The sequence below is a fragment of the Chiloscyllium plagiosum genome, unplaced genomic scaffold, assembly GCF_037043375.1.
Source record: "Chiloscyllium plagiosum isolate Xiang-an unplaced genomic scaffold, Cpla_swu_hap1 HiC_scaffold_32, whole genome shotgun sequence".
Classification (NCBI taxonomy): domain Eukaryota; kingdom Metazoa; phylum Chordata; class Chondrichthyes; order Orectolobiformes; family Hemiscylliidae; genus Chiloscyllium; species Chiloscyllium plagiosum.
In genome coordinates this window covers 5,744,183-5,763,040 of record NW_028270170.1, presented here as the reverse complement: position 1 = coordinate 5,763,040, position 18,858 = coordinate 5,744,183, and the positions used below count along the sequence as shown (strand labels likewise).

At 39.6% G+C, this 18,858-nt stretch overlaps 1 protein-coding gene across 1 annotated transcript; it reads left to right on the top strand.

The window, feature by feature from the left end:
* Positions 1-5,071: 5,071 nt before the first annotated feature.
* LOC148141542 (pro-glucagon-like) lies at positions 5,072-18,635 on the top strand. Its single transcript, XM_087977736.1, has 6 exons — positions 5,072-5,128; positions 7,554-7,639; positions 8,701-8,844; positions 10,956-11,081; positions 12,979-13,080; positions 18,435-18,635. The coding sequence occupies exons 2-6, from the start codon at positions 7,566-7,568 to the stop codon at positions 18,451-18,453; spliced, it is 465 nt and encodes a 154-aa protein (XP_087833862.1). The 5' UTR covers positions 5,072-5,128; positions 7,554-7,565; the 3' UTR covers positions 18,454-18,635.
* Positions 18,636-18,858: the final 223 nt, after the last annotated feature.

Sequence of the window (18,858 nt, the reverse complement as noted above, 5' to 3'; positions counted from 1 at the left end):
TCCTATAAAAATGTACTATTTCACATTTATCTTTATTAAACTTCATTTCCCAGGATGGTCCCACCTTCCCCAGAAAGAACCCCAGTTATCCAGATACTGGAATCCTTCCCTCCTGCACCATCCCTGTAGCCACGCATTTAACTGTTCTCTCTCCCTATTCCTCGACTCTCTATCATGTGGCACCGGTAACAAACCAGAGATAACAACTCTGTTTGTTCTAATTCTGAGCTTCCAACCTAGCTCCCTGAAAGCCTGCCTAACATCCTCAGCCCTCCTCCTACCTATGTCGTTGGTGCCAATGTGGACCACAACTTCGGGCTGCTCCCCCTCCCCCTTAAGGACCCGGAAAACATGATCAGAGATGTCACGTACCCTTGCACCAGGGAGGCAACATACCAAACGTGAGTCTCTCTCACCCCCACAGAAGCGCCTATCTGTGCCCCGAACTATCGAGTCCCCAATAACTATTGCTCTGCTCTTCTCCACCCTTCCCTTCTGAGCAACGGGGACAGGCTCCGTGCCAGAGGCCTGAACCCCATTGCTTACCCCTGGTAAGTCACCCCCCCACAAGTATCCAAAACGGTATACTTGTTCTTGAGGGGAACGGTCGCAGGGAGACCCTGCACTGGCTGCTTCCTTCCAGTCCCCCTCACTGTCACCCATCTGTCTGCAATCTTTGGAGCTACTACTTCCCGAAAGCTCCAATCTATGACCCCCTCTGCCTCCCAAATGATCCTAAGTTCATCCAACTCCAGCTCCAGTTCCCTAACACGGTCTTGGAGGAGCTGGAGATGGGTATCTAGCTTACATGGACGGCTTCTAGTTACACTCTTTCCCCAAGACCAAAAATCTTTCATTATTTTAAAGATCTCTAAAAGGTCACCCCTCAGCCTCCCGTTTTCAGACCTTCCTAGCTCATCATTCTCACATTTTTATTATCATCCCTGTAACTTGCCTTGGCATTCCTTCAAAATATGATGATCAGGTATGTGCAAGACTCCAGGTGAAGTCTAACCAAAGTTCAATACTGGTCTACATCAACTTCATTACTTTTTAATTCTATTCTTTGAGAAATAAAATATAGTACTTGGTTTGTTTCTTTGTGGCCTTGCTACCTTGTGGTACAATTTTTAGTCTTTAATGTATTGAAAGAATCCAATAATTCTCTACTCAATTAGACTCAGATGTTCTAAGTAATAAATGACCTCTATTCCTCCTATAAAAATGTACTATTTCACATTTATCTTTATTAAACTTCATTTGCCAATTATTTGTCCATTCTTCAGACTGAATTTTACCAGCAATCAGTGAAGTGTTGATCTTAGTGAGTTTTGTGGAGGGTTTCTCTCCATGAGCCCCGGTGAGTCTACTCATGCTATCTTCCTAGATGTGCCTCATTACCTCACACATGCTCTTATTGTGCAATGCTCATCTTTTTCTTCCATTTTCTGCAGGTTGAACTATTGCTCACTGTCAGAACAACTCCCCGAGGACTTTTGGCATCATTTTTGATTCCCAACCATTCACCTTGTTAAGAGCTGGCAATCAACAGATGACCAGAATGATGCCTATCAATTTTGTCAGACATCTCAGGGTGAGGGAAGAAAGCACCCTGCTTTGCTGATGGGCACCCAGAGGTCCTGGTGTATGGGAAGCGTATGTGGTTGCTTTACTACAGTGAAAACACATGAGCTTTGTTACTTCTCTTCCTCCTTCATGGGTTTTCTTTTTAACCTGTGGTAAACCAGCTCTACTATCTACAATGAGATCTTCTTTTTCCTTTCCACCTGAAGGTTTCTGTTTTCCCAGTTTCTATCTCTCACAGATTGAAATTGATATCAGAAGTCAAATTTTGATTTATGAACCAACTCATAAACATCCATGATTTCAGCTGTTAACCTTGTAGTCTTAACTCTCTGCTCTTCCACATGAGTGCTCACTACTTCAGGAATTGAATTTTCGAACTCCTCCAAAATAATTGTCTCTCTAAAAATGTCCTATGTTTGATATATTTTCAATGCCCTCGTCCGTTGATCAAAATTACTTTGTTTGAACTCAATGTACATTGATCAGGGTCCCTCCTTAGAGGGACCTCCTTTTGTAGACTTCTGGTTCTAGCTGATATGTACTTAAGATGCTTTTATTCACCTCATTACACTCCTCAGCTACCTCCTCTGAGAGTGATGCAAATACCTTACTGGCTTTACCTAACAACTTTGTTTGGATCATCAATATCCACATGGTCACTGGCCATTTAATTGGTTTAACCACTTTCTCAAATGAAATAAAAAAGGCTTCTCATCAAACTTAGGCAATGCTTGGACATATTTAAACAGACCCCACTGGGCCTTTGGCTACAATGGATTGCTCTCCACCACTGTCCTCATCACTGCTCCTGCCTTTCACATCTATCTCCGCCATTTTAAATTAACTTTGTGTTTTCAATTCCAACCTTGAAGTTCAAAAACTCTCTCTTTCTCCCTTTCTTTTTTCTCTGATTTTAATTATAATTCAAACTGTTTCATTTTCTTTTCTCTACCTGTTTGTTCTGCCAGGGCTATTCTTTCTTTTTTCTCCCCCCTTACTATTGCCTCTCATTCAAGCTGCTTCATTTGCAATTGAATTTTAGCGATCTCCAATGGTTCTGATTATATTCCTAGCAGTTGTAAATGTTGGGCTATTGCTGCAATTATTTCCCTTGCCTCACTGAGACAGACAACTCCAACTTTAATTTGCCAACTCTGAAAGCTGTGCTTTGCTCACTTTCTGTACAACACCAAAGCGACTTCTTCCACTTAGGAAACTCTAAATGTCTGGAAGTGACATTATTACACAAGGCACACCCTGTTTAAACCATCTGAATGCAACACCTGAAATTTAAAAAAACCCACCAACACTCACCACTCACTGCCTTTGAATCTAATAACCTAAACCCAACCTGGAATTAGAGATTTTAATCCCGACAAGAGTCCCCAGTTTGTTATGGACCCCACCAAACCCCCTCAGAATATATTAAGAAGATAGCCTAGACCTTACCGTTTACATATTTCAAAGGTATGTGTAAGGTATTGCATTCCAGATACAATTCAATTGGACAAACTATTCACCCTCAAGCAAAGCACATTATACTTTTACACTACAGTTAAAATACAGACAAAATAAAAATAAAGGAATCAGCTTAACTGTAACTCTATCAAAATAGTACATATATTAGCTACCACTAATTAACTGTTCCAATAATAGTAACATAGCATAAACACACTCTTGGCAAAGGCAAATTCAACAAAATAGATTTGTTGCACATGCAACTCTAACAGCAGGAAGAGAACCCCAGCTTTTAACAGAGAGGGAATAAAAGCTTCCGCATCTAGCTTCCCAGCAACTACTGAAAGCTAAAACAAAAGTCCTGGTTGTGAGAGAGCTTGACACCACCCATTCAGGCTGCTTCTATTGTTACAACTTTAAACAAAACACAAGGCCTCACAAGCTATTTACGTTCCTGGCTTTCAGCAGACTACTCTGTACCTCTGTCCCAACCTTACTTCATAAAAAAAGACAAAATACACATTGTAAAGATATGGTATTTCCATACTATCCCAGCTTTCTGTTTTTAAAATATTTGTTAATATATGTATTAATTTGTATATATTAATATTTAATATAGTATAAATAATTATATGTATTTTAATACCTTTGCTGAATAAAGATTTATCTGTCTCTGATTTAAAAGTGACTTGCTACTGATCCAGCATTAACTGCCATTTGGGGAAGAGAGTTCCAAATATCTACTACCCTTTGTGTGTCGTCATGCTTCCTAACATCTCTCCGAGACAGTCTGGCCTGAATTCTCACATTACGCCCCTTGTTCTAGAACCCCAAACCAGTGGAAATAATTTATCCTTATGCGCCCTGTCTTTGACAGTTCATATCTTGAAGACTTCATTCAGATCATCTGCTTGTAAAATATTTTATTTTTGTTTAATGCTTCTTAATATTTAATTTCATAATTCCTCCTTTGCCTTTTGAACTTTCTCCAAATCTCGACATCTTCTCTTTTATCCTGCATTCCTCAGCAATCTGTGGACTTAATGAGTGCTAACCTGTAACTGCTCCTTTTTGTCTTTGTTCATTCAAGGTGTCTCATCAGTGTTTAATTTTTCCTTTCCTTCGAGTGGAATAAATTTTTCCTGAAACCATTTTAAATGATTCTTCTATATCATATGCCATTACTGTTGGCCATTTTATCTTCCCAAGTTCTATTCTCAGCTTTTCTCAAATCTAGTAACCCGTGCTTTTTTTCTGTCATATGTATTTCCTTCTCTATTGTCTATTGTCTCTTATTTTATGGTCACTATTACCTACATGTTCCCCTATTTTTACTTACCTGCTCTGGTTCATTCCCCATACCTTGAACCCATAATGAATCATCCATTGCTGGGAATTTTACGTACTGTGTTTAAATGGAATCCTGTATATATTGTAGTAATTCCATTTCTTTATCCTCTTTACCCATATGTTCTGTCCAATTAGTAATGGTGATTAATAGTGAATACTGTTCTATGGATTTTATTCATTTCCCTAATTTCTCTGGATATTTCCTCTACTACCTTCCTTCCATTATTTAGTGGGCTGTTGACTTCATTTATTATTGTAATTGATGCTTTATTACCTTTTATCTGTATCCACTCTATTTCTTATTTTTGCACTAGATGGTTTAATGTTACTTAATGGTTACTTAATGCATCATTTTCCTGTACATAATACATATGAAAATTAATTTAAAGCACAGCTAATACTGAAACAGCATTTCTAGGTAGCTGCTGTAAATATCAGAAGGCTGATTTGACCATTAATTAGCACTTTTAATGCAGAAATGTAGATGCCAATTGTTAATAAGCAGATTTATGAGTTCATTGTGCTCATTAGCTGAATGTCATAACTAAAGTACATTCATTACACAGTTGCTTATCTGTAATTTTCTTTTTAAGAAGGTGAATTATTTCCTGCAAATGCAGGCCAATTACACACTGTGACTGTATAAAAAGAGCTGATTTTCACCTTTGAATACAGACCAGGTGCAGGATTCATTCCAAAGAACAGGTGGAAGTCAAGTGAAGAATCTACAAAGGTAATGAAGTTCTGCTTCTCTGCTTCTACATCTAATCTAAGATAATATTCTCTTCCCCTTATCTGTGGGGTGATTTACCAGAGACTTTTTATGTTATGAAGGGTTTTGAAAGGGTTGCTGTAAAGAAGATGGTTTCACTTGTAGGAATCCCAAAATTAGAGGTGACACCTATACGTTGGTCAGGGGTCATGCCCAAAACATTGACTCTCCCGCTCCCTGGATACTGCCTGGCCTGCTGTACTTTTCCAGCACCACCCTTTTTGACTCATTAATACGTCCAGTAGAAGAATCAGGAAAAAATACTTTACTCAGAAATTGGTGAGAATATGGAACTTGCAATGACATGGAGTGCTTGAGGTGAATAACATAGATGCGGTTAAAGAGAAGCAAGATGAATTCATGAAGGACAAAGGAATAAAAGCTATGATACTTTTGGTTGGGTGAGATGATTTAAATTGGAAGGAGATTCGCATAGAGCACCAACATCAGAGTTGACCATCTTGCTAAATTGCCTGTAATCTTGCTGTGTAACCACTTTCTGAAGGTGCTAGCTCAAGCTACTGTTTGATCCTTCAACAAGTTTATTTTACCTAAGTGTCTGTTTTTTTGCAATTGACTGTAGTGAGCAAGCATTGGTCATGTATTGATTATGAATAGCATTTGACAGCAGGGACACTAGGTTTGATCAAGAGTGGGATATCGGTCTGATTTATCACTTCTTTAGCCCAGAAACCCTGAGGACAGTTGATTGGCCTCCAACTTCTGCTGTAAAGAGAGCAAGTAGCTCAAGTTAAAGCTAAATTTATACTGAAGGAATAGGATAATGGAAGCATGGTTTTGAATCTACAATAGAATTGGTAATTTAAGAACTGGTATCTGAGACCAAAATAAAGAATATTCAGCATGTGAAACATGATGTGATTGTGCAGACAGAAATTATGGCATTTGCTCAATTGGGATTATTAGAATTAATTTAGATGGGTGAATTAAGGTAGGGTGAGTGCCTCCTTCATAATTATTCTAAAAACAGATTTAAAAATGAACTAAGAGCTTCTGATTGAGTGGTGTGAAGCAATGCTATTACCTATTTTCCTATGGATACTGTTTTAAATGAAATGTATTTTGAGGACTTTGTAATAAGAACACTGAATTCAATGCACTATTAATGGTAAAAAATTTACAATTCTAAATTAATTAGTTCAATGTTGCAGGAATCAACTGTTGGTCTCAATAGATAAAATGCAGGAGAGATAAAATGTTCCAATGTTATTCTATCCTTCAACAACCTTGTGTGAAGTTTTGCAGTATACAATTTAAGATTAGTACGCTGGTGTCCTCTAGTGGAGAATAATGATTGCACCAGATTTTATTACTCATGATATTAGTTCTTTTTGGCTTTTGTTAATAAATTTTAATTGGCACATTAACTATAACATTTCATTATTGGACATGTTCAACAAAAAATGACAATAAATACATAAATTTTGAAATTGTGAAACTGTATTGGATCTTTTCAGTCTCAAGCACAGCTGACTAATAAACTAGACTGAATTCGATATTACAAATGGTTTAATGCTTAAATGTGTCACTACTATGAAGTTGGCATATTATATGATAATAAAGAACAACGAGACTCTGGTTTGTTACACAGTCTGTGCCCAGTTATTTTGGGTATTAGGGAAGGTATTGCAATTTGACTCTGAGTCAGACAGGCAAAAATAATAAAAGTAAATCAGTGTGGATTGCTGCTACTCCTGATGACTGTCCATGGACTCTCAAACTGATGGCATTGAGTTTAACTGTGTGTGGCCATTCTACTGGAATAGCCTACAATACACACATGAAGCATGAAAGAGGTACCATTGTGTGACTAGTGCTTGTGGTAACATAAATCACAATTGGCACACTCACAAGAGCAAGGCATATAATTAGGAGTAAGAAAGACATTATAAAGAGCTGCTATTACACATAAACTTTCCTTCCTTTTTATAATAAATCACAGATCATTGATGTTTAATTGGATTTGCTCCAAATTAACAGTATAAAATCTGCCTGCAAGAAAGAGAATTTCATAATTTTAGACTTTAATCCATTTAATGTTTTTTGCAGGTTCCCTCCTTTTTTTAGTGTCATAACTGGGGAGAGTGACACATAAGGGAGGAGGGGTGTGAAATCGAGTGGTATTGGGGTAGAATGAGATGGAGAAAGAGTGACACGGTGGTGTTGGGTGGGCAAGAGTTGCACACTAGGTGAACAGGGGTAGAGTGACAGAGGGTGGGATGGTTGTGGAGGGGGTGGGGTGGAAGAGTGACACACTGTTGGGGGGAGGGGATGTGTGACATAGGGTGGAATCAGTTGGGTGGTGGAAAAGTGAAACAAAGTTGAACAAGTATTGTGAATTTGTCTGAAAACTCTGTATTTCCAGGAACCACCAAAGATGCTTGCTCCAATATTGCTTGTGCTTCTGTCCACCCTCGTGGGATCAATTTGGGCAAATGAGAGTGAAAGCAGGTAATGAGAAGCCTGAGCTCCAATAGATGAGCTAGCATTTATAAAACAGGAGCAGTTTATATGTTCAGTGATTCTGTTGGTTCAGTTAGCACATTTCCGAGGCTTGGGTTCCCCGATTCAAACCCAGGTCTGAACTCAGTTAACTGCTTTTGGTGTTCTCAGAGAAAGAAATGTGTTGCATTTATATATCCCCTGCATTCACTCAGAGCATCCTGAAGAATTTTACAGCCAGTGATTTTTGAATTGCATTTCTCAGTATAATAAATAAACTGGCTGTAAAACACTGAGATGTCAGTTGATTATGGAAGGTACTATATAATGCATGTATTCATTTTTGCAGTTATAGTTCTAATGTTGCAAATACAACAGATAATTTGGACACAACAATGTTGCGTAGTCAGCATTCTCCAGAGCAATTAGAGGTGGGCAATAAATGCTGACCTAGCAATGCCCACATCCCCTTGAACAAACACATAAAGGACAAATGATCAGATTATCCGTTACATTGATGTTAGTTGAGGAATAAATGTTGACCAGGACACCGGGGAGTTTTCTTCTGCTTTTCTTTAAAATAGTACTGTGGGAGTGTTCACAGCCACTAGGAAGGTAGATAGGGCTTTTTGTTAATGGTTTATTAAAAGATGGCACCTCCAGCAGTGCAGCACTCTCTCCTGTGACAGTATGACTACTCATTCAAATCTCTGGAATGAGACTATAACCCACAATCTACCAAATCATGGACAAGTGGGACACATTTTAGGTGAGCGAAAATGAACCATGCCTCCCACCCTGGATCATTAAGGCTTCTCCTCAAACTTTGCATTGCTGACTTTGTGCAAGGATAAGCTTGGGATGGACTGATATGGTTACAGTTGATCAGAGTGCAGATACTGGTGAGGCTCACATCTGAGGAATTCTATTGAGGTAGTAATGTACCGATGGGTGCTATGTGAGAAATAAGACAACAACATAAGGAGTGGAGGAAAGAAAATTGAGGGGAAGAAATTAAAATCCTATTAACAACTACAATAAAACCGTTCATGTTTCATGTTGAACTACAGCCATTCGATTCTGGATGTAAAGCCGACAGAGAAGCGGTACTCAGAAGCTATTTTAGCCAGTGACTACAGTAAATATGTTGACACCATGATGACCAAAAACTTTGTCGATTGGTTAATCGCAGCCAAACGGACCAGTAGAAATGGGTGAGCAACTTCATTGATTAAAATATTCACAATAGTAAGAACTCCTTCATTGGTGAGAACATAAAGCTTGTGAATTTAATCCTAACATTTATACAAATGCAATTGTTACCTATATTTGTCATGCACATGAGTTTGGTATTTTGTCCCTGCCACATTAATGATTCATCTGGAACTGGGAGACTTTGCATGACCTGACTCTCCATTCTTTAAAAATATATGGCTTTAAGATGAAATCAGAAGCTGATTCATACTACATCAGGTATGGAATTGTTGCAATACCTGTGGTAGCAGCATTAATAAAAATTATATTCTGACTAAATGAATGCAGGAAAGGTAAATAGAATTATTTGGACTATACATCACACAAAAAGGTCATTCAGTCCAACTGTTCTGTGTTGGTGTTGATACTTTACACAAGTCACCTCCAATCACATCTATCATTTGACATATTTTTCTATTCCCTCTTCTATTATGTAGTCACCTTGATTCCTTCTGAAAGCTTTGGAGTTGTTCATCTCAACTACTTACCGTGGTTGTGAATTTTACATTCTAATCATTTCCTGAGTATTATAAATTGTCCTCATTTCTCTGCTCAATTTGTTAGTAATTAAGTTTTCTGTGTAAAAATCTGAACTCCCCTCAAAGAATCTAATACTCCAAAATTATTCAGCTCTTGGAAATTGATCCTTTGTCTGTAGAACTCTTCCAGTACCTCTGAGTCTGCACCTGTATGATAAGGAAGATAAGATTAAACTCCTCCTTGGTTAAGCTCAGTCGAGGCAACAGGAACTATCTCATATTTGCAGCCCCTGATTTTTGACTTTTTCCAAGTCTGCACTGTCAAATCAATATTATAAAGACCTCTTCAGGTCTTCTCCAAGTCTGCTTCTGCTGTGGTCTAGTGGCTTAATAGGGAAAGACCCTGTCACTGAGCCAGAAACTCTAAGGCCAGGATGCAGTTCAAACAGATTATCCTTCAAATAACATAAAACACACAACTCTGGGAGCTGAAGATCTGATACAAAAACAGAAGTGCTGGAGAAACTCAGCAGGTCTGGCAGCATCTGTGGAGAGAAAGCAGTTGACGTTTTGAGTCCAGCTCTGAAAAAGGATTGCTGGGCTTGCAATATTAACTCATCATCCTTCCAACACTTTCCTCTTCTTCATAAAGAGGAAAGAAATGTGGGTGTGAAGATAAAAAATAAACAATCCTTCTCTTTTCTAAATAATCAGTTTAGCCTAGGAATGGCATCACACCTGATGGTCCTGTATCAGGTATCCTTGTAGTTGCATTTTCCAGCAAGTGATTACTGCATAGTGATCAAGAGCAGGACATATATTCACACCTGTGGCTCTTCATCTCCTCCCCAGCCCAGACATTATTAAAGTAATTTTAGAGCATTCACTGCAACCTGAGTTAAGCTGAATAATTTGCAATTGAATCGAGGATCTTTCTCATCTTAACAGTATAGATAGAGCTGTGGCAGGGAGCTGGAGATACAAGATTGATGTTTATGTGGGTTGGATGGACTTGGTATATTAGGACTCTTTGAGGGGCAGCAATTCTTGACACAGAACAAGAGGCTCAACTGCTTCAGCAGTGTTAGTAGGTGGCTTTCATTTGGGATCAGAGGTGATGCTAAGGCCAAAAAGGTTAATAGCTGAGAGGGTTGGGGTGGAGCCATTGAAGGTCAGAGGTAAAAGCGGCTGATTTTTTATAAAAGCTAATGTTATTGGGTGTTGATGGCAAGATCAGCATTTATTACCTGTCCTTGATTGCTTTCCAAATGAATGGCTTGCTAGACCATTTCAGAGGGCATTTAAGAATCAACCACATTGCTGTGGGTTTGGAGATGTAGAGCAGACAGGGAAAGGGGGGAAGTTTAGACCCTGTGAGACTGATGAAGATGCTATGGATATGATTTACACTTTATAATATCCTTTATAACAGAAAGGAGTTAAATGAGTAGTTAACCTCCGAGTCAATCACTCCACCTGGAACCATTGAGAATTGATCTGAGAATTTATAGCGGTGGTAAGAATACCTGCCTGAATCCAACACTTTATGGATTCTATTTAACTTCTTCCATTTTGGGTTGTTTATTTTCTAGCGAATCTACTGAAGGTGTGAAGAGAGATATAAATGTGGTGCCCACCACACCTCCTTCTCCCAACTCAGAGCTTCAATCAACTAAAAACTTCCAGATCTGGCTCTTAAAACACCAAGGAAAGAGAAGGTGAGTTGTAGTTTCCAGGATGGTAAAATGAAGAAGAAATTAAGTGGTCAGATAATAATAACTCCAAGGGACAACTGTGACTATTTAAAGACCTTGCTTTCGCTTTGAAAAAAAGCCTACATTTACATAATACCCTCAAGACCTCCGATGTCCCAAAGCCTGTTCCAGTCAATAAGTTACATTTGAAGGGTCGTCACTATAATTCAAGTAGGAAATGTATGGCAGCGATGTATACAGCAAGCTCCCTTAAATAGCATTGCTATGATAATGGAAAAATATTTATCCCAGGACAAGGAAAAGCACTTTGCTTTTCTTCAAATAGTGTTGTTGCAACTTTTAAGTCCCCCTCAGACTGCAGTGAAGCCTGGGTTTAATGTTTGATCAAAAAGATGGTTCCTCTGACAGTACAGCACTCCCTCAGTACTGCGCTGCAATTTCACCTGCGATGGTGTGGGACTCTGAAGTGGGACTTGAATGCGCAACTTTCTGAGATTAGGCAAGAGGAATAACGTTGAATCCTGTGAAAGCAATGAAGTGAAATGTTGACCTGTTTGTATTCTTCAGTTTGTTACCAAGAACTTGCTAATTTTTTTTTCAGTGATGGTTCTAGAGGTTTCTAATTGTTCAGGATTGTCCTGGAGTCTCAGGAATCAAAGATAATTTGGCTTATTACATTCCTCTGAAGTGTCTTAGGATGTTTTATTCACAGTCTAAATTGTTGTTATTAATCCCATGAACCATACCTTAGCAATTATAGAATCATAGATACATATAGCACAGAAACCGACCGTCTGGTCCGACCCATTCATGCCAACCAGACATCCCAATCTGAGCTAGTCCCATTTGTCAACATTTGGCCCATATTCCTCTAAACCCGTCCTATTTTATACCCATCCAAATTTCTTTAAATAAAAATAGTGATGGGCATTAAAGACATCTTTTCTTTCTAAATCTCTTTAAGGATCTTTGTTTATTTGCTATAAGAATATTGGAGATGGGGAAAGTAGTCTGTTTGACAGGGTTAAAAACAGCATGGTGACATGACAAAAATTAGCTAATCCTTTTCAGAATAGGAAGAGAACAGGGAAAGTTGGACTGAATTTCTGAATAAGTGCTCCACTGTGTTTCAACACCAGGGGTCACTTGTCACTTACCAGTCAGGAACCAGCAGCTGGGAGTTTGGAAGGGATACTGAGTGCTACCATAGGTAAAAAGATAGAAACTTACATTTATATAGTGCTTTTCACAACCTCAGGATATCACAAAACACTTCACAATAATGTGTAAATAGAATGTACAATCTGAAATCTTTAATGATAAATACTCCTTTTGAAATTCTGTTATCTTGAAATTGTATTAACGTTATTGATTCATTATTGTATTATGTATTGTAACATTATTGATTCTCTTGTACACACTACCATCACAATGACGGAACTTTCAGATATATACCTTTCACATACTTAAAATGTTCCAAAGTACTTTACAGCAGTAATACTTTAGAAGCGTGTTCACTGCTGCAATGTCAGAAAAACAGAGACCAACTGCAAATGCAATAATAATTGCAAACAACTACCTTTCATTGTGATGTTCATTGATTTAAGGAATAGATATTGGCTTAGGACATCAGGGAAAACTCCTCTACTTTACTTCACATAAAGCCATAGGATCTTTTCCCTGCATCAGTAACAGTAGATGGGGCCTTGGGTAGAGAAGTGATCTGACAGAATAGTGCTGAGCAGTCATCCTGAGTAAAGATGACAATGCTAATTCTTAATCCTCTTTGATCACATTGTCCCTTTAAGTGGGAGATATAAATTGGAACCTAAAATGTGTTCTTGATTTACTTTTATCTAATGATTTATTTTGATGATTTCCACAATGTTTTCTATTCTAGTTGTACTCGATCTGTGGATCCTCTTTCTTCTCTCCTGGGAGATCAACTTATCCAGGAGTTGCTGGACAGAATTCATATTGCCACTGAGGTCATCAACCAAAGGTAAGCTGCTCAAATGACTCCCTGAAATAGGAGGCAGTGTCATTATATAGTGTTAGGGCCCACATGATGGACATATTCCAACATGGAAGCTCAACGTAAGCTTGTGTCCTAATCTGCACCAAGTCCCAATCACCCATCATCCCTGTGCTCACTGACATACATAGGCTCCCAGTCTGGCAACACCCTGTGTTTTGAATTCAGTCTTTGCCTTCCATTTGCTTCATGGCTCTGCACTTCATTAAATGTCCTACATAAATATAATCGATTAATGTTGTTGTTTGAGGAAAAGCACTTCATCTTTCTACTAAACATGTTACAGCCTTCTGGCCTCAACATTGGTACAAAAATTCCAGATCATAAATACCGTATTCCCACCCCTTTCCTCAGCCTGCAGCAATGGAACCATTCTGATTGCTAGCTTTGGTGTGCTGCCTGTATTGGTGATCTCCAGTGGTACATGGCATGTTGTAATCTCCTCATCATTTATTGCTAAAGTTTGGGGGCCTGTCCTCTTTGCCAAATTTTCTACACATTCCTCCCTCTCTGCTAGTCTGAAAAATGTGTTGCTGGAAAAGCACAGCAGGTCAGGCAGCATCCAAGGAGTAGGAGAATCGACGTTTCAGGTATAAGCCCTTCTTCAGGAATTCCTCATTCCTGAAGAAAGGCTTATGCCCAAAACGTCGATTCTCCTGCTCCTTGGATGCTGCCTGACCTGTTGCACTTTTCCAGCAACACATTTTTCAGCTCTGATCTCCAGCATCTGCAGTCCTCACTTTCTCCTCTCTGCTAGTCTGCTCAGGACCAATTATACATCACCTTCTGTTCTCATATTTCACCATTGTAAATATAAGAAATTCCCATAAACTGTGATCTGGAAGTGACCAGATAACTTATTAGCTGTGTTTGGTGAAAGATAATTATTGGTCAGGACACCAAGGAGAACTATTCTTCTTTGAATTGATTCCAATTAAATCTAGCTAAGAGAATAAACAGAACCGCAATTTAATTTCTCATCTAAAAGATGCCACGTCTGACAATGCAGCACATCCTCAGTACAGCACAGGGGTTTTTACAGGAGCATATCGCACAAAATAAGGACATCCATTCAGTCCATCAATTCTATACCAGCTATTTGGTTCTATTTCCCAGACTTTACCCTTTAGGCCCGATTTTGTTTTACCTTTGAAGTTTTAAAATCTCCTTTAGGAAGTTTTTATTGAATCAGTTTCAATCTCTTTTTGGTGGTGCTTTACATATCATAACAGCTTGATCCATAAAAAGGTCACTTCATCTCATCTCTGGCTCTTTTGCCAATTATTTTTGATCTGTGTCCTCTCATTACATTTCTATCCTGGAAATGTTTCCCCTTGTTACTTAAAATTCTTCATTATTTCAAATGCCTCCAATAAATCATCCCTTAACTTCCTCTGTTTTAAAGGGTAAAAGCTTCTCTGGACTCTCCTGAACTTCCTCATCATTACCATCGTCTTAATAAATACATGCTGCCTTCTGTTTAAGGTCTTAAGAACATAAGGTGTAGGAGCAGTAATAGTAGGCCATTCAACCCATCAGGTTTGCTCTGCAATTCAATGAGATCGTGGCTGATCTAATATTTGTCAACTCCATTTTCATGCCTTTCTGCCACAATGCTTGATCTCCTTACTGACTAAAATTCTATTTCAGCCTTGAAGATACTTAACAACCCAGCCTCAGCAGACCTCTGCAGGAAAGAATCCCACAGATTCAATATCCTCTCAGAGAAGAAATTTCTCCTCCATCTCTATCTTAAATGTGTGAACCCCTTATTCTGACACTATGCCCTCTGGTTATAGACTCTCCTACAAGGTGAAACAACCTTTCCACAACTACCCTGTGAATTCCTGTAAGAATTGTGTTATTTTCAATAAGGTTGCCTCTTATTCTTCTATTTTCCTACGAGTACAGCCCAATCTACTCAACCTCTCCTCATTATACAGTCCCTCCAAACCTGGTTTCAGTCTAGTGAAACATCTTTGACCTGTTTGCAATGCCAGTATACCTTACCTTAGAAAAGGGGCCCAAAACAGATCACAGTATTCCTGTCGTGGTCTGGCTAGTACCTTGTATGGTTTTTAGTTAAATCTCTACTTTTATACTCCATTTCCTTTGAAATAAAAGCCAACATTCACAGGACATAGAATGTTACAATGCAGTACAGGCCCTTCAGCCCTTGATGTTGTGCTGAACTGTGGTACCAATCTGAAGCCCATCTATTCTACACTATTCCATTTTCATTGATATGCTTATCCAATGACCATTTAAATGCCTGTAAAGTTGGCGAGTCTACCACTGTTGCAGACAGAGCGTTCACGCCCCTACTACTCTGAGTAAAGAAACTACCTCTGACATCTGTCATAGGAAAGATGTGGAAGCTTTGGAGAGGGTGCAGAGAAGATTTACCAGGATGTTGCCTGGAATGGAGAGGAAGTCGTACGAGGATAGGTTGAGAGTTCTCGGTCTTTTCTCGTTGGAACGGCGAAGGATGAGGGGTGACTTGATAGAGGTTTATAAGATGATCAGAGGAATAGATAGAGTAGACAGTCAGAAACTTTTTCCCCAGGTACAACAGAGTGTTACAAGGGGACATAAATTTAAGGTGAAGGGTGGAAGGTATAGGGGAGATGTCAGGGGTGGGTGCTTTACCCAGAGAGTGGTGGGGGCATGGAATGCGCTGCCCGTGGGAGTGGTGGAGTCGGAATCATTGGCGACCTTTAAGCGGCATTTGGATAGGTACATGGATGGGTACTTAATCTAGGTTAGAAGTTCGGCACAACATCGTGGGCCGAAGGACCTGTTCTGTGCTGTATTGTTCTATGTTCTATGTTCTATATGTATCACCTCTCCATTTAAAGCTATGTCCCCTCGTGCTAGCCATCATCATCCAAGGAAAAAGGCTCTCACTGTCCACCCTATCTAACCCTCTGATTATCTTCTATGTCTCAGGGGCGGCACGGTGGCACAGTGGTTAGCACTGCTGCCTCACAGCGCCAGAGACCTGGGTTCAATTCCCGACTCAGGCGACTGACTGTGTGGAGTTTGCACGTTCTCCCCGTGTCTGCGTGGGTTTCCTCCGGGTGCTCCGGTTTCCTCCCACCATCCAAAGATGTGCAGGGTCAGGTGAATTGGCCATACTAAATTGCCTGTAGTGTTAGGTAAGGGGTAAATGTAGGGGTATGGGTGGGTTTCGCTTCAGCGGGTCGGTGTGGACTTGTTGGGCCGAAGGGCCTGTTTCCACACTGTAATCTAATCTAATCTAAACAAGGCAGTGTTGTCTCAATTAAGTAATCTCTCAACCTTCTTCTCTCTAAGGAAAACAGCCTCAAGTTCCTCTGCCTTTTCTCATAAGACCTTCCTTCCATTCCATGCAACATCCTAGTAAATCTCCTCTGAACCCTTTCCAAAGCTTCCACATCCTTCCTATAATGAGGTGACCAGAACTGTACACAAAACTGCAAGTGCGGCGCACCAGAGTTTTGTACAGCTGCAGCATGACCTAATGGCTCTGAAACTCAAACCGTCTATTAATAAAAGCTAACACACTGTATGCCTTTTTAACAACCCTATCAACCTGGGTGGCAACTTTCAGGGATCTATGTACATGGACACCGAGATCTCTCTGTTCTTCTACACTGTCAAGAATCTTACCATTAGCCCAGTACTCTGTATTCCTGTTGCTCCTTTCAAAGTGAATCACCTCACACTTTTCCACATTAAACTCCATTTGCCACCTCTCAGCCCAGCTCTGCAGCTGATCTATGTCCCTCTGTAATCTGCAACATCCTTCAGCACTATTCACAACTCCACCGACCTTAGTGTCATCCGCAAATATACTAACCCATCCTTCTAACTGCAAATTTACTAACCCATTCTATTTCCCTTCACTACTATCTGCTGAATTTGGTTGCTAGCTTTTTGTAATTCAGGGACAAGGGTTCCCAAATCTCTCATTTCCACAACTTTCTGCAATCTCCATTTAAGTAATATTCAGCTTCTCTATTCTTCCTTCAAAGTGCATAACCTGACATTTTCCCAGGGAGTTATATTCCATCTGCTAACCTTTTGCCCATTTGCTTAACTTGTCTTTATCCCTCTGTAAACTCATGTCATCCTCATAACTTGCCTTTTCACTTATTTTTGTCATCCGCAAACTTAGCTACAGTACATTAACTTTACTGATACAAGTCATTAATATATATCATAAATAATATTTCTGTCACATGATGCCCAGAAAGGAGCTCAATCCTCCATCTGGGGTCTAACCAATGATCTTTGAAGGGTTAGATTGCTTGTCAGCTATGATGCTGTGACCAATCATCTGGGGATGGGGTTTGAACCTTCTGATCAGACGTGAGAATCACACCAACTAAATCAAGACTGACAATCAGGTCCAATGTGTAGGCCTAGTTACCAGTCTGAACATCAGTTGTGGGCTTTAGCTAAATTGCTCTGAAAATGATGATGAGGAGTTCAACTTTAGATGGGACAAGCTCAACTTTTTCTCAGCTTGCTATTACTATTTTTCTTTATTGTGAGAAGTATAATAAAGAACTTCCCATGTATTGCACAGAAACAGACCATTTTCACATGTGAATGCGCTGACATTTAAGCTTTACTTGAACGTTCTCCCATTTTTCCTCCTTCAATGATATCATTCTAACCCTCTATTCCATTCTCTCTTATACACATCTATCTTGATGTTAAATGCATCTGTCACATTCACCTCAGTTATTCCTTGTAGTGAGTTCCAGATTCTTCCCATTCTCTGAGTAAAGGAGTTTCCTTGAATTCCCTGTTTGATTTTCTGGTGACTCTGTTATATCAATGGGTTCTTTCTGCCCTTCTGCACAGTGGAAACAAGTGTCTATGCAGTGGAAGCAGGCCCTTCGGCCCATCAAGTCTACACTGATCCTTCAAAAAGCATCCCACCTTGACCCACATCAGCCTTATAAACTTTCATTTCCCATGGCTACTCTCACCTCGTCTGCATATACCTGGACAATTTAGCATGGCCAATCCACTTAACCTGCACATCTTTGGATTGTGGGATGAAACCAGAGCACCCAGAAAAATTCCACGCCGACATGGCGACAAAGTGCAAACTCCGCACAGTCACCTGAGGCTGGAATCAAACCCAGGTCCCTGGCTCTGTGAGGCAGCACTGCTAACCACTGAGCCACCATGTTGGCTTTCAAGCTTTCAGTAGTTGTTCTGACGTTGAAGTGTGGAGGAATTAAAGGTGTGAATCTGTGACCTGAGGCAATATTGAACAGATAATATCAGCGGTTCATCCTCTTACACATGTGTGTTTCTTACAGGAACCATGGTCACCAGTGACGTGATCGCTTGAAACCCACCAATCACTGGAGTGGAATCGCAGTACTAATTAATGTTTGTCTTAGCAATTCTATAAAATTTTGAAAAAAAATGTGAAGGTGATCAGTAAATCAATAAAAACGAACTCAGTGCACAATTTTATTAATCACTCATTTTCTTTAATAAAAGTAAAATGCAGTGGATGTTGGAAAACTCATTTGCTTTCACTTTCTTAGTTCTTATGAGCTTCTCAGTATTACCATTCACCATCTTAAACATTCATTCACTCCACTAATGGCACACTCAATGCTGTGTGTATAGAATACGCTGCAACCGCCACCATATGGGGCAGCTAATGCATGGGAACACCACTACCCACGAGCTCCCCATGAGCTACCTAACATCCTGCTTGAAAATGTATCACCA

Coding starts and splice junctions, on each gene's coding strand:
- LOC148141542 (XM_087977736.1), top strand. CDS start 7,566: ATGCTTGCTCCAATATTGCTTGTGCTTCTGTCCACCCTCGTGGGATCA. Junction 8,845..10,955: donor AAACGGACCAGTAGAAATGG/GTGAGCAACTTC, acceptor TTTATTTTCTAG/CGAATCTACTGAAGGTGTGA. Junction 11,082..12,978: donor AAACACCAAGGAAAGAGAAG/GTGAGTTGTAGT, acceptor TTTCTATTCTAG/TTGTACTCGATCTGTGGATC.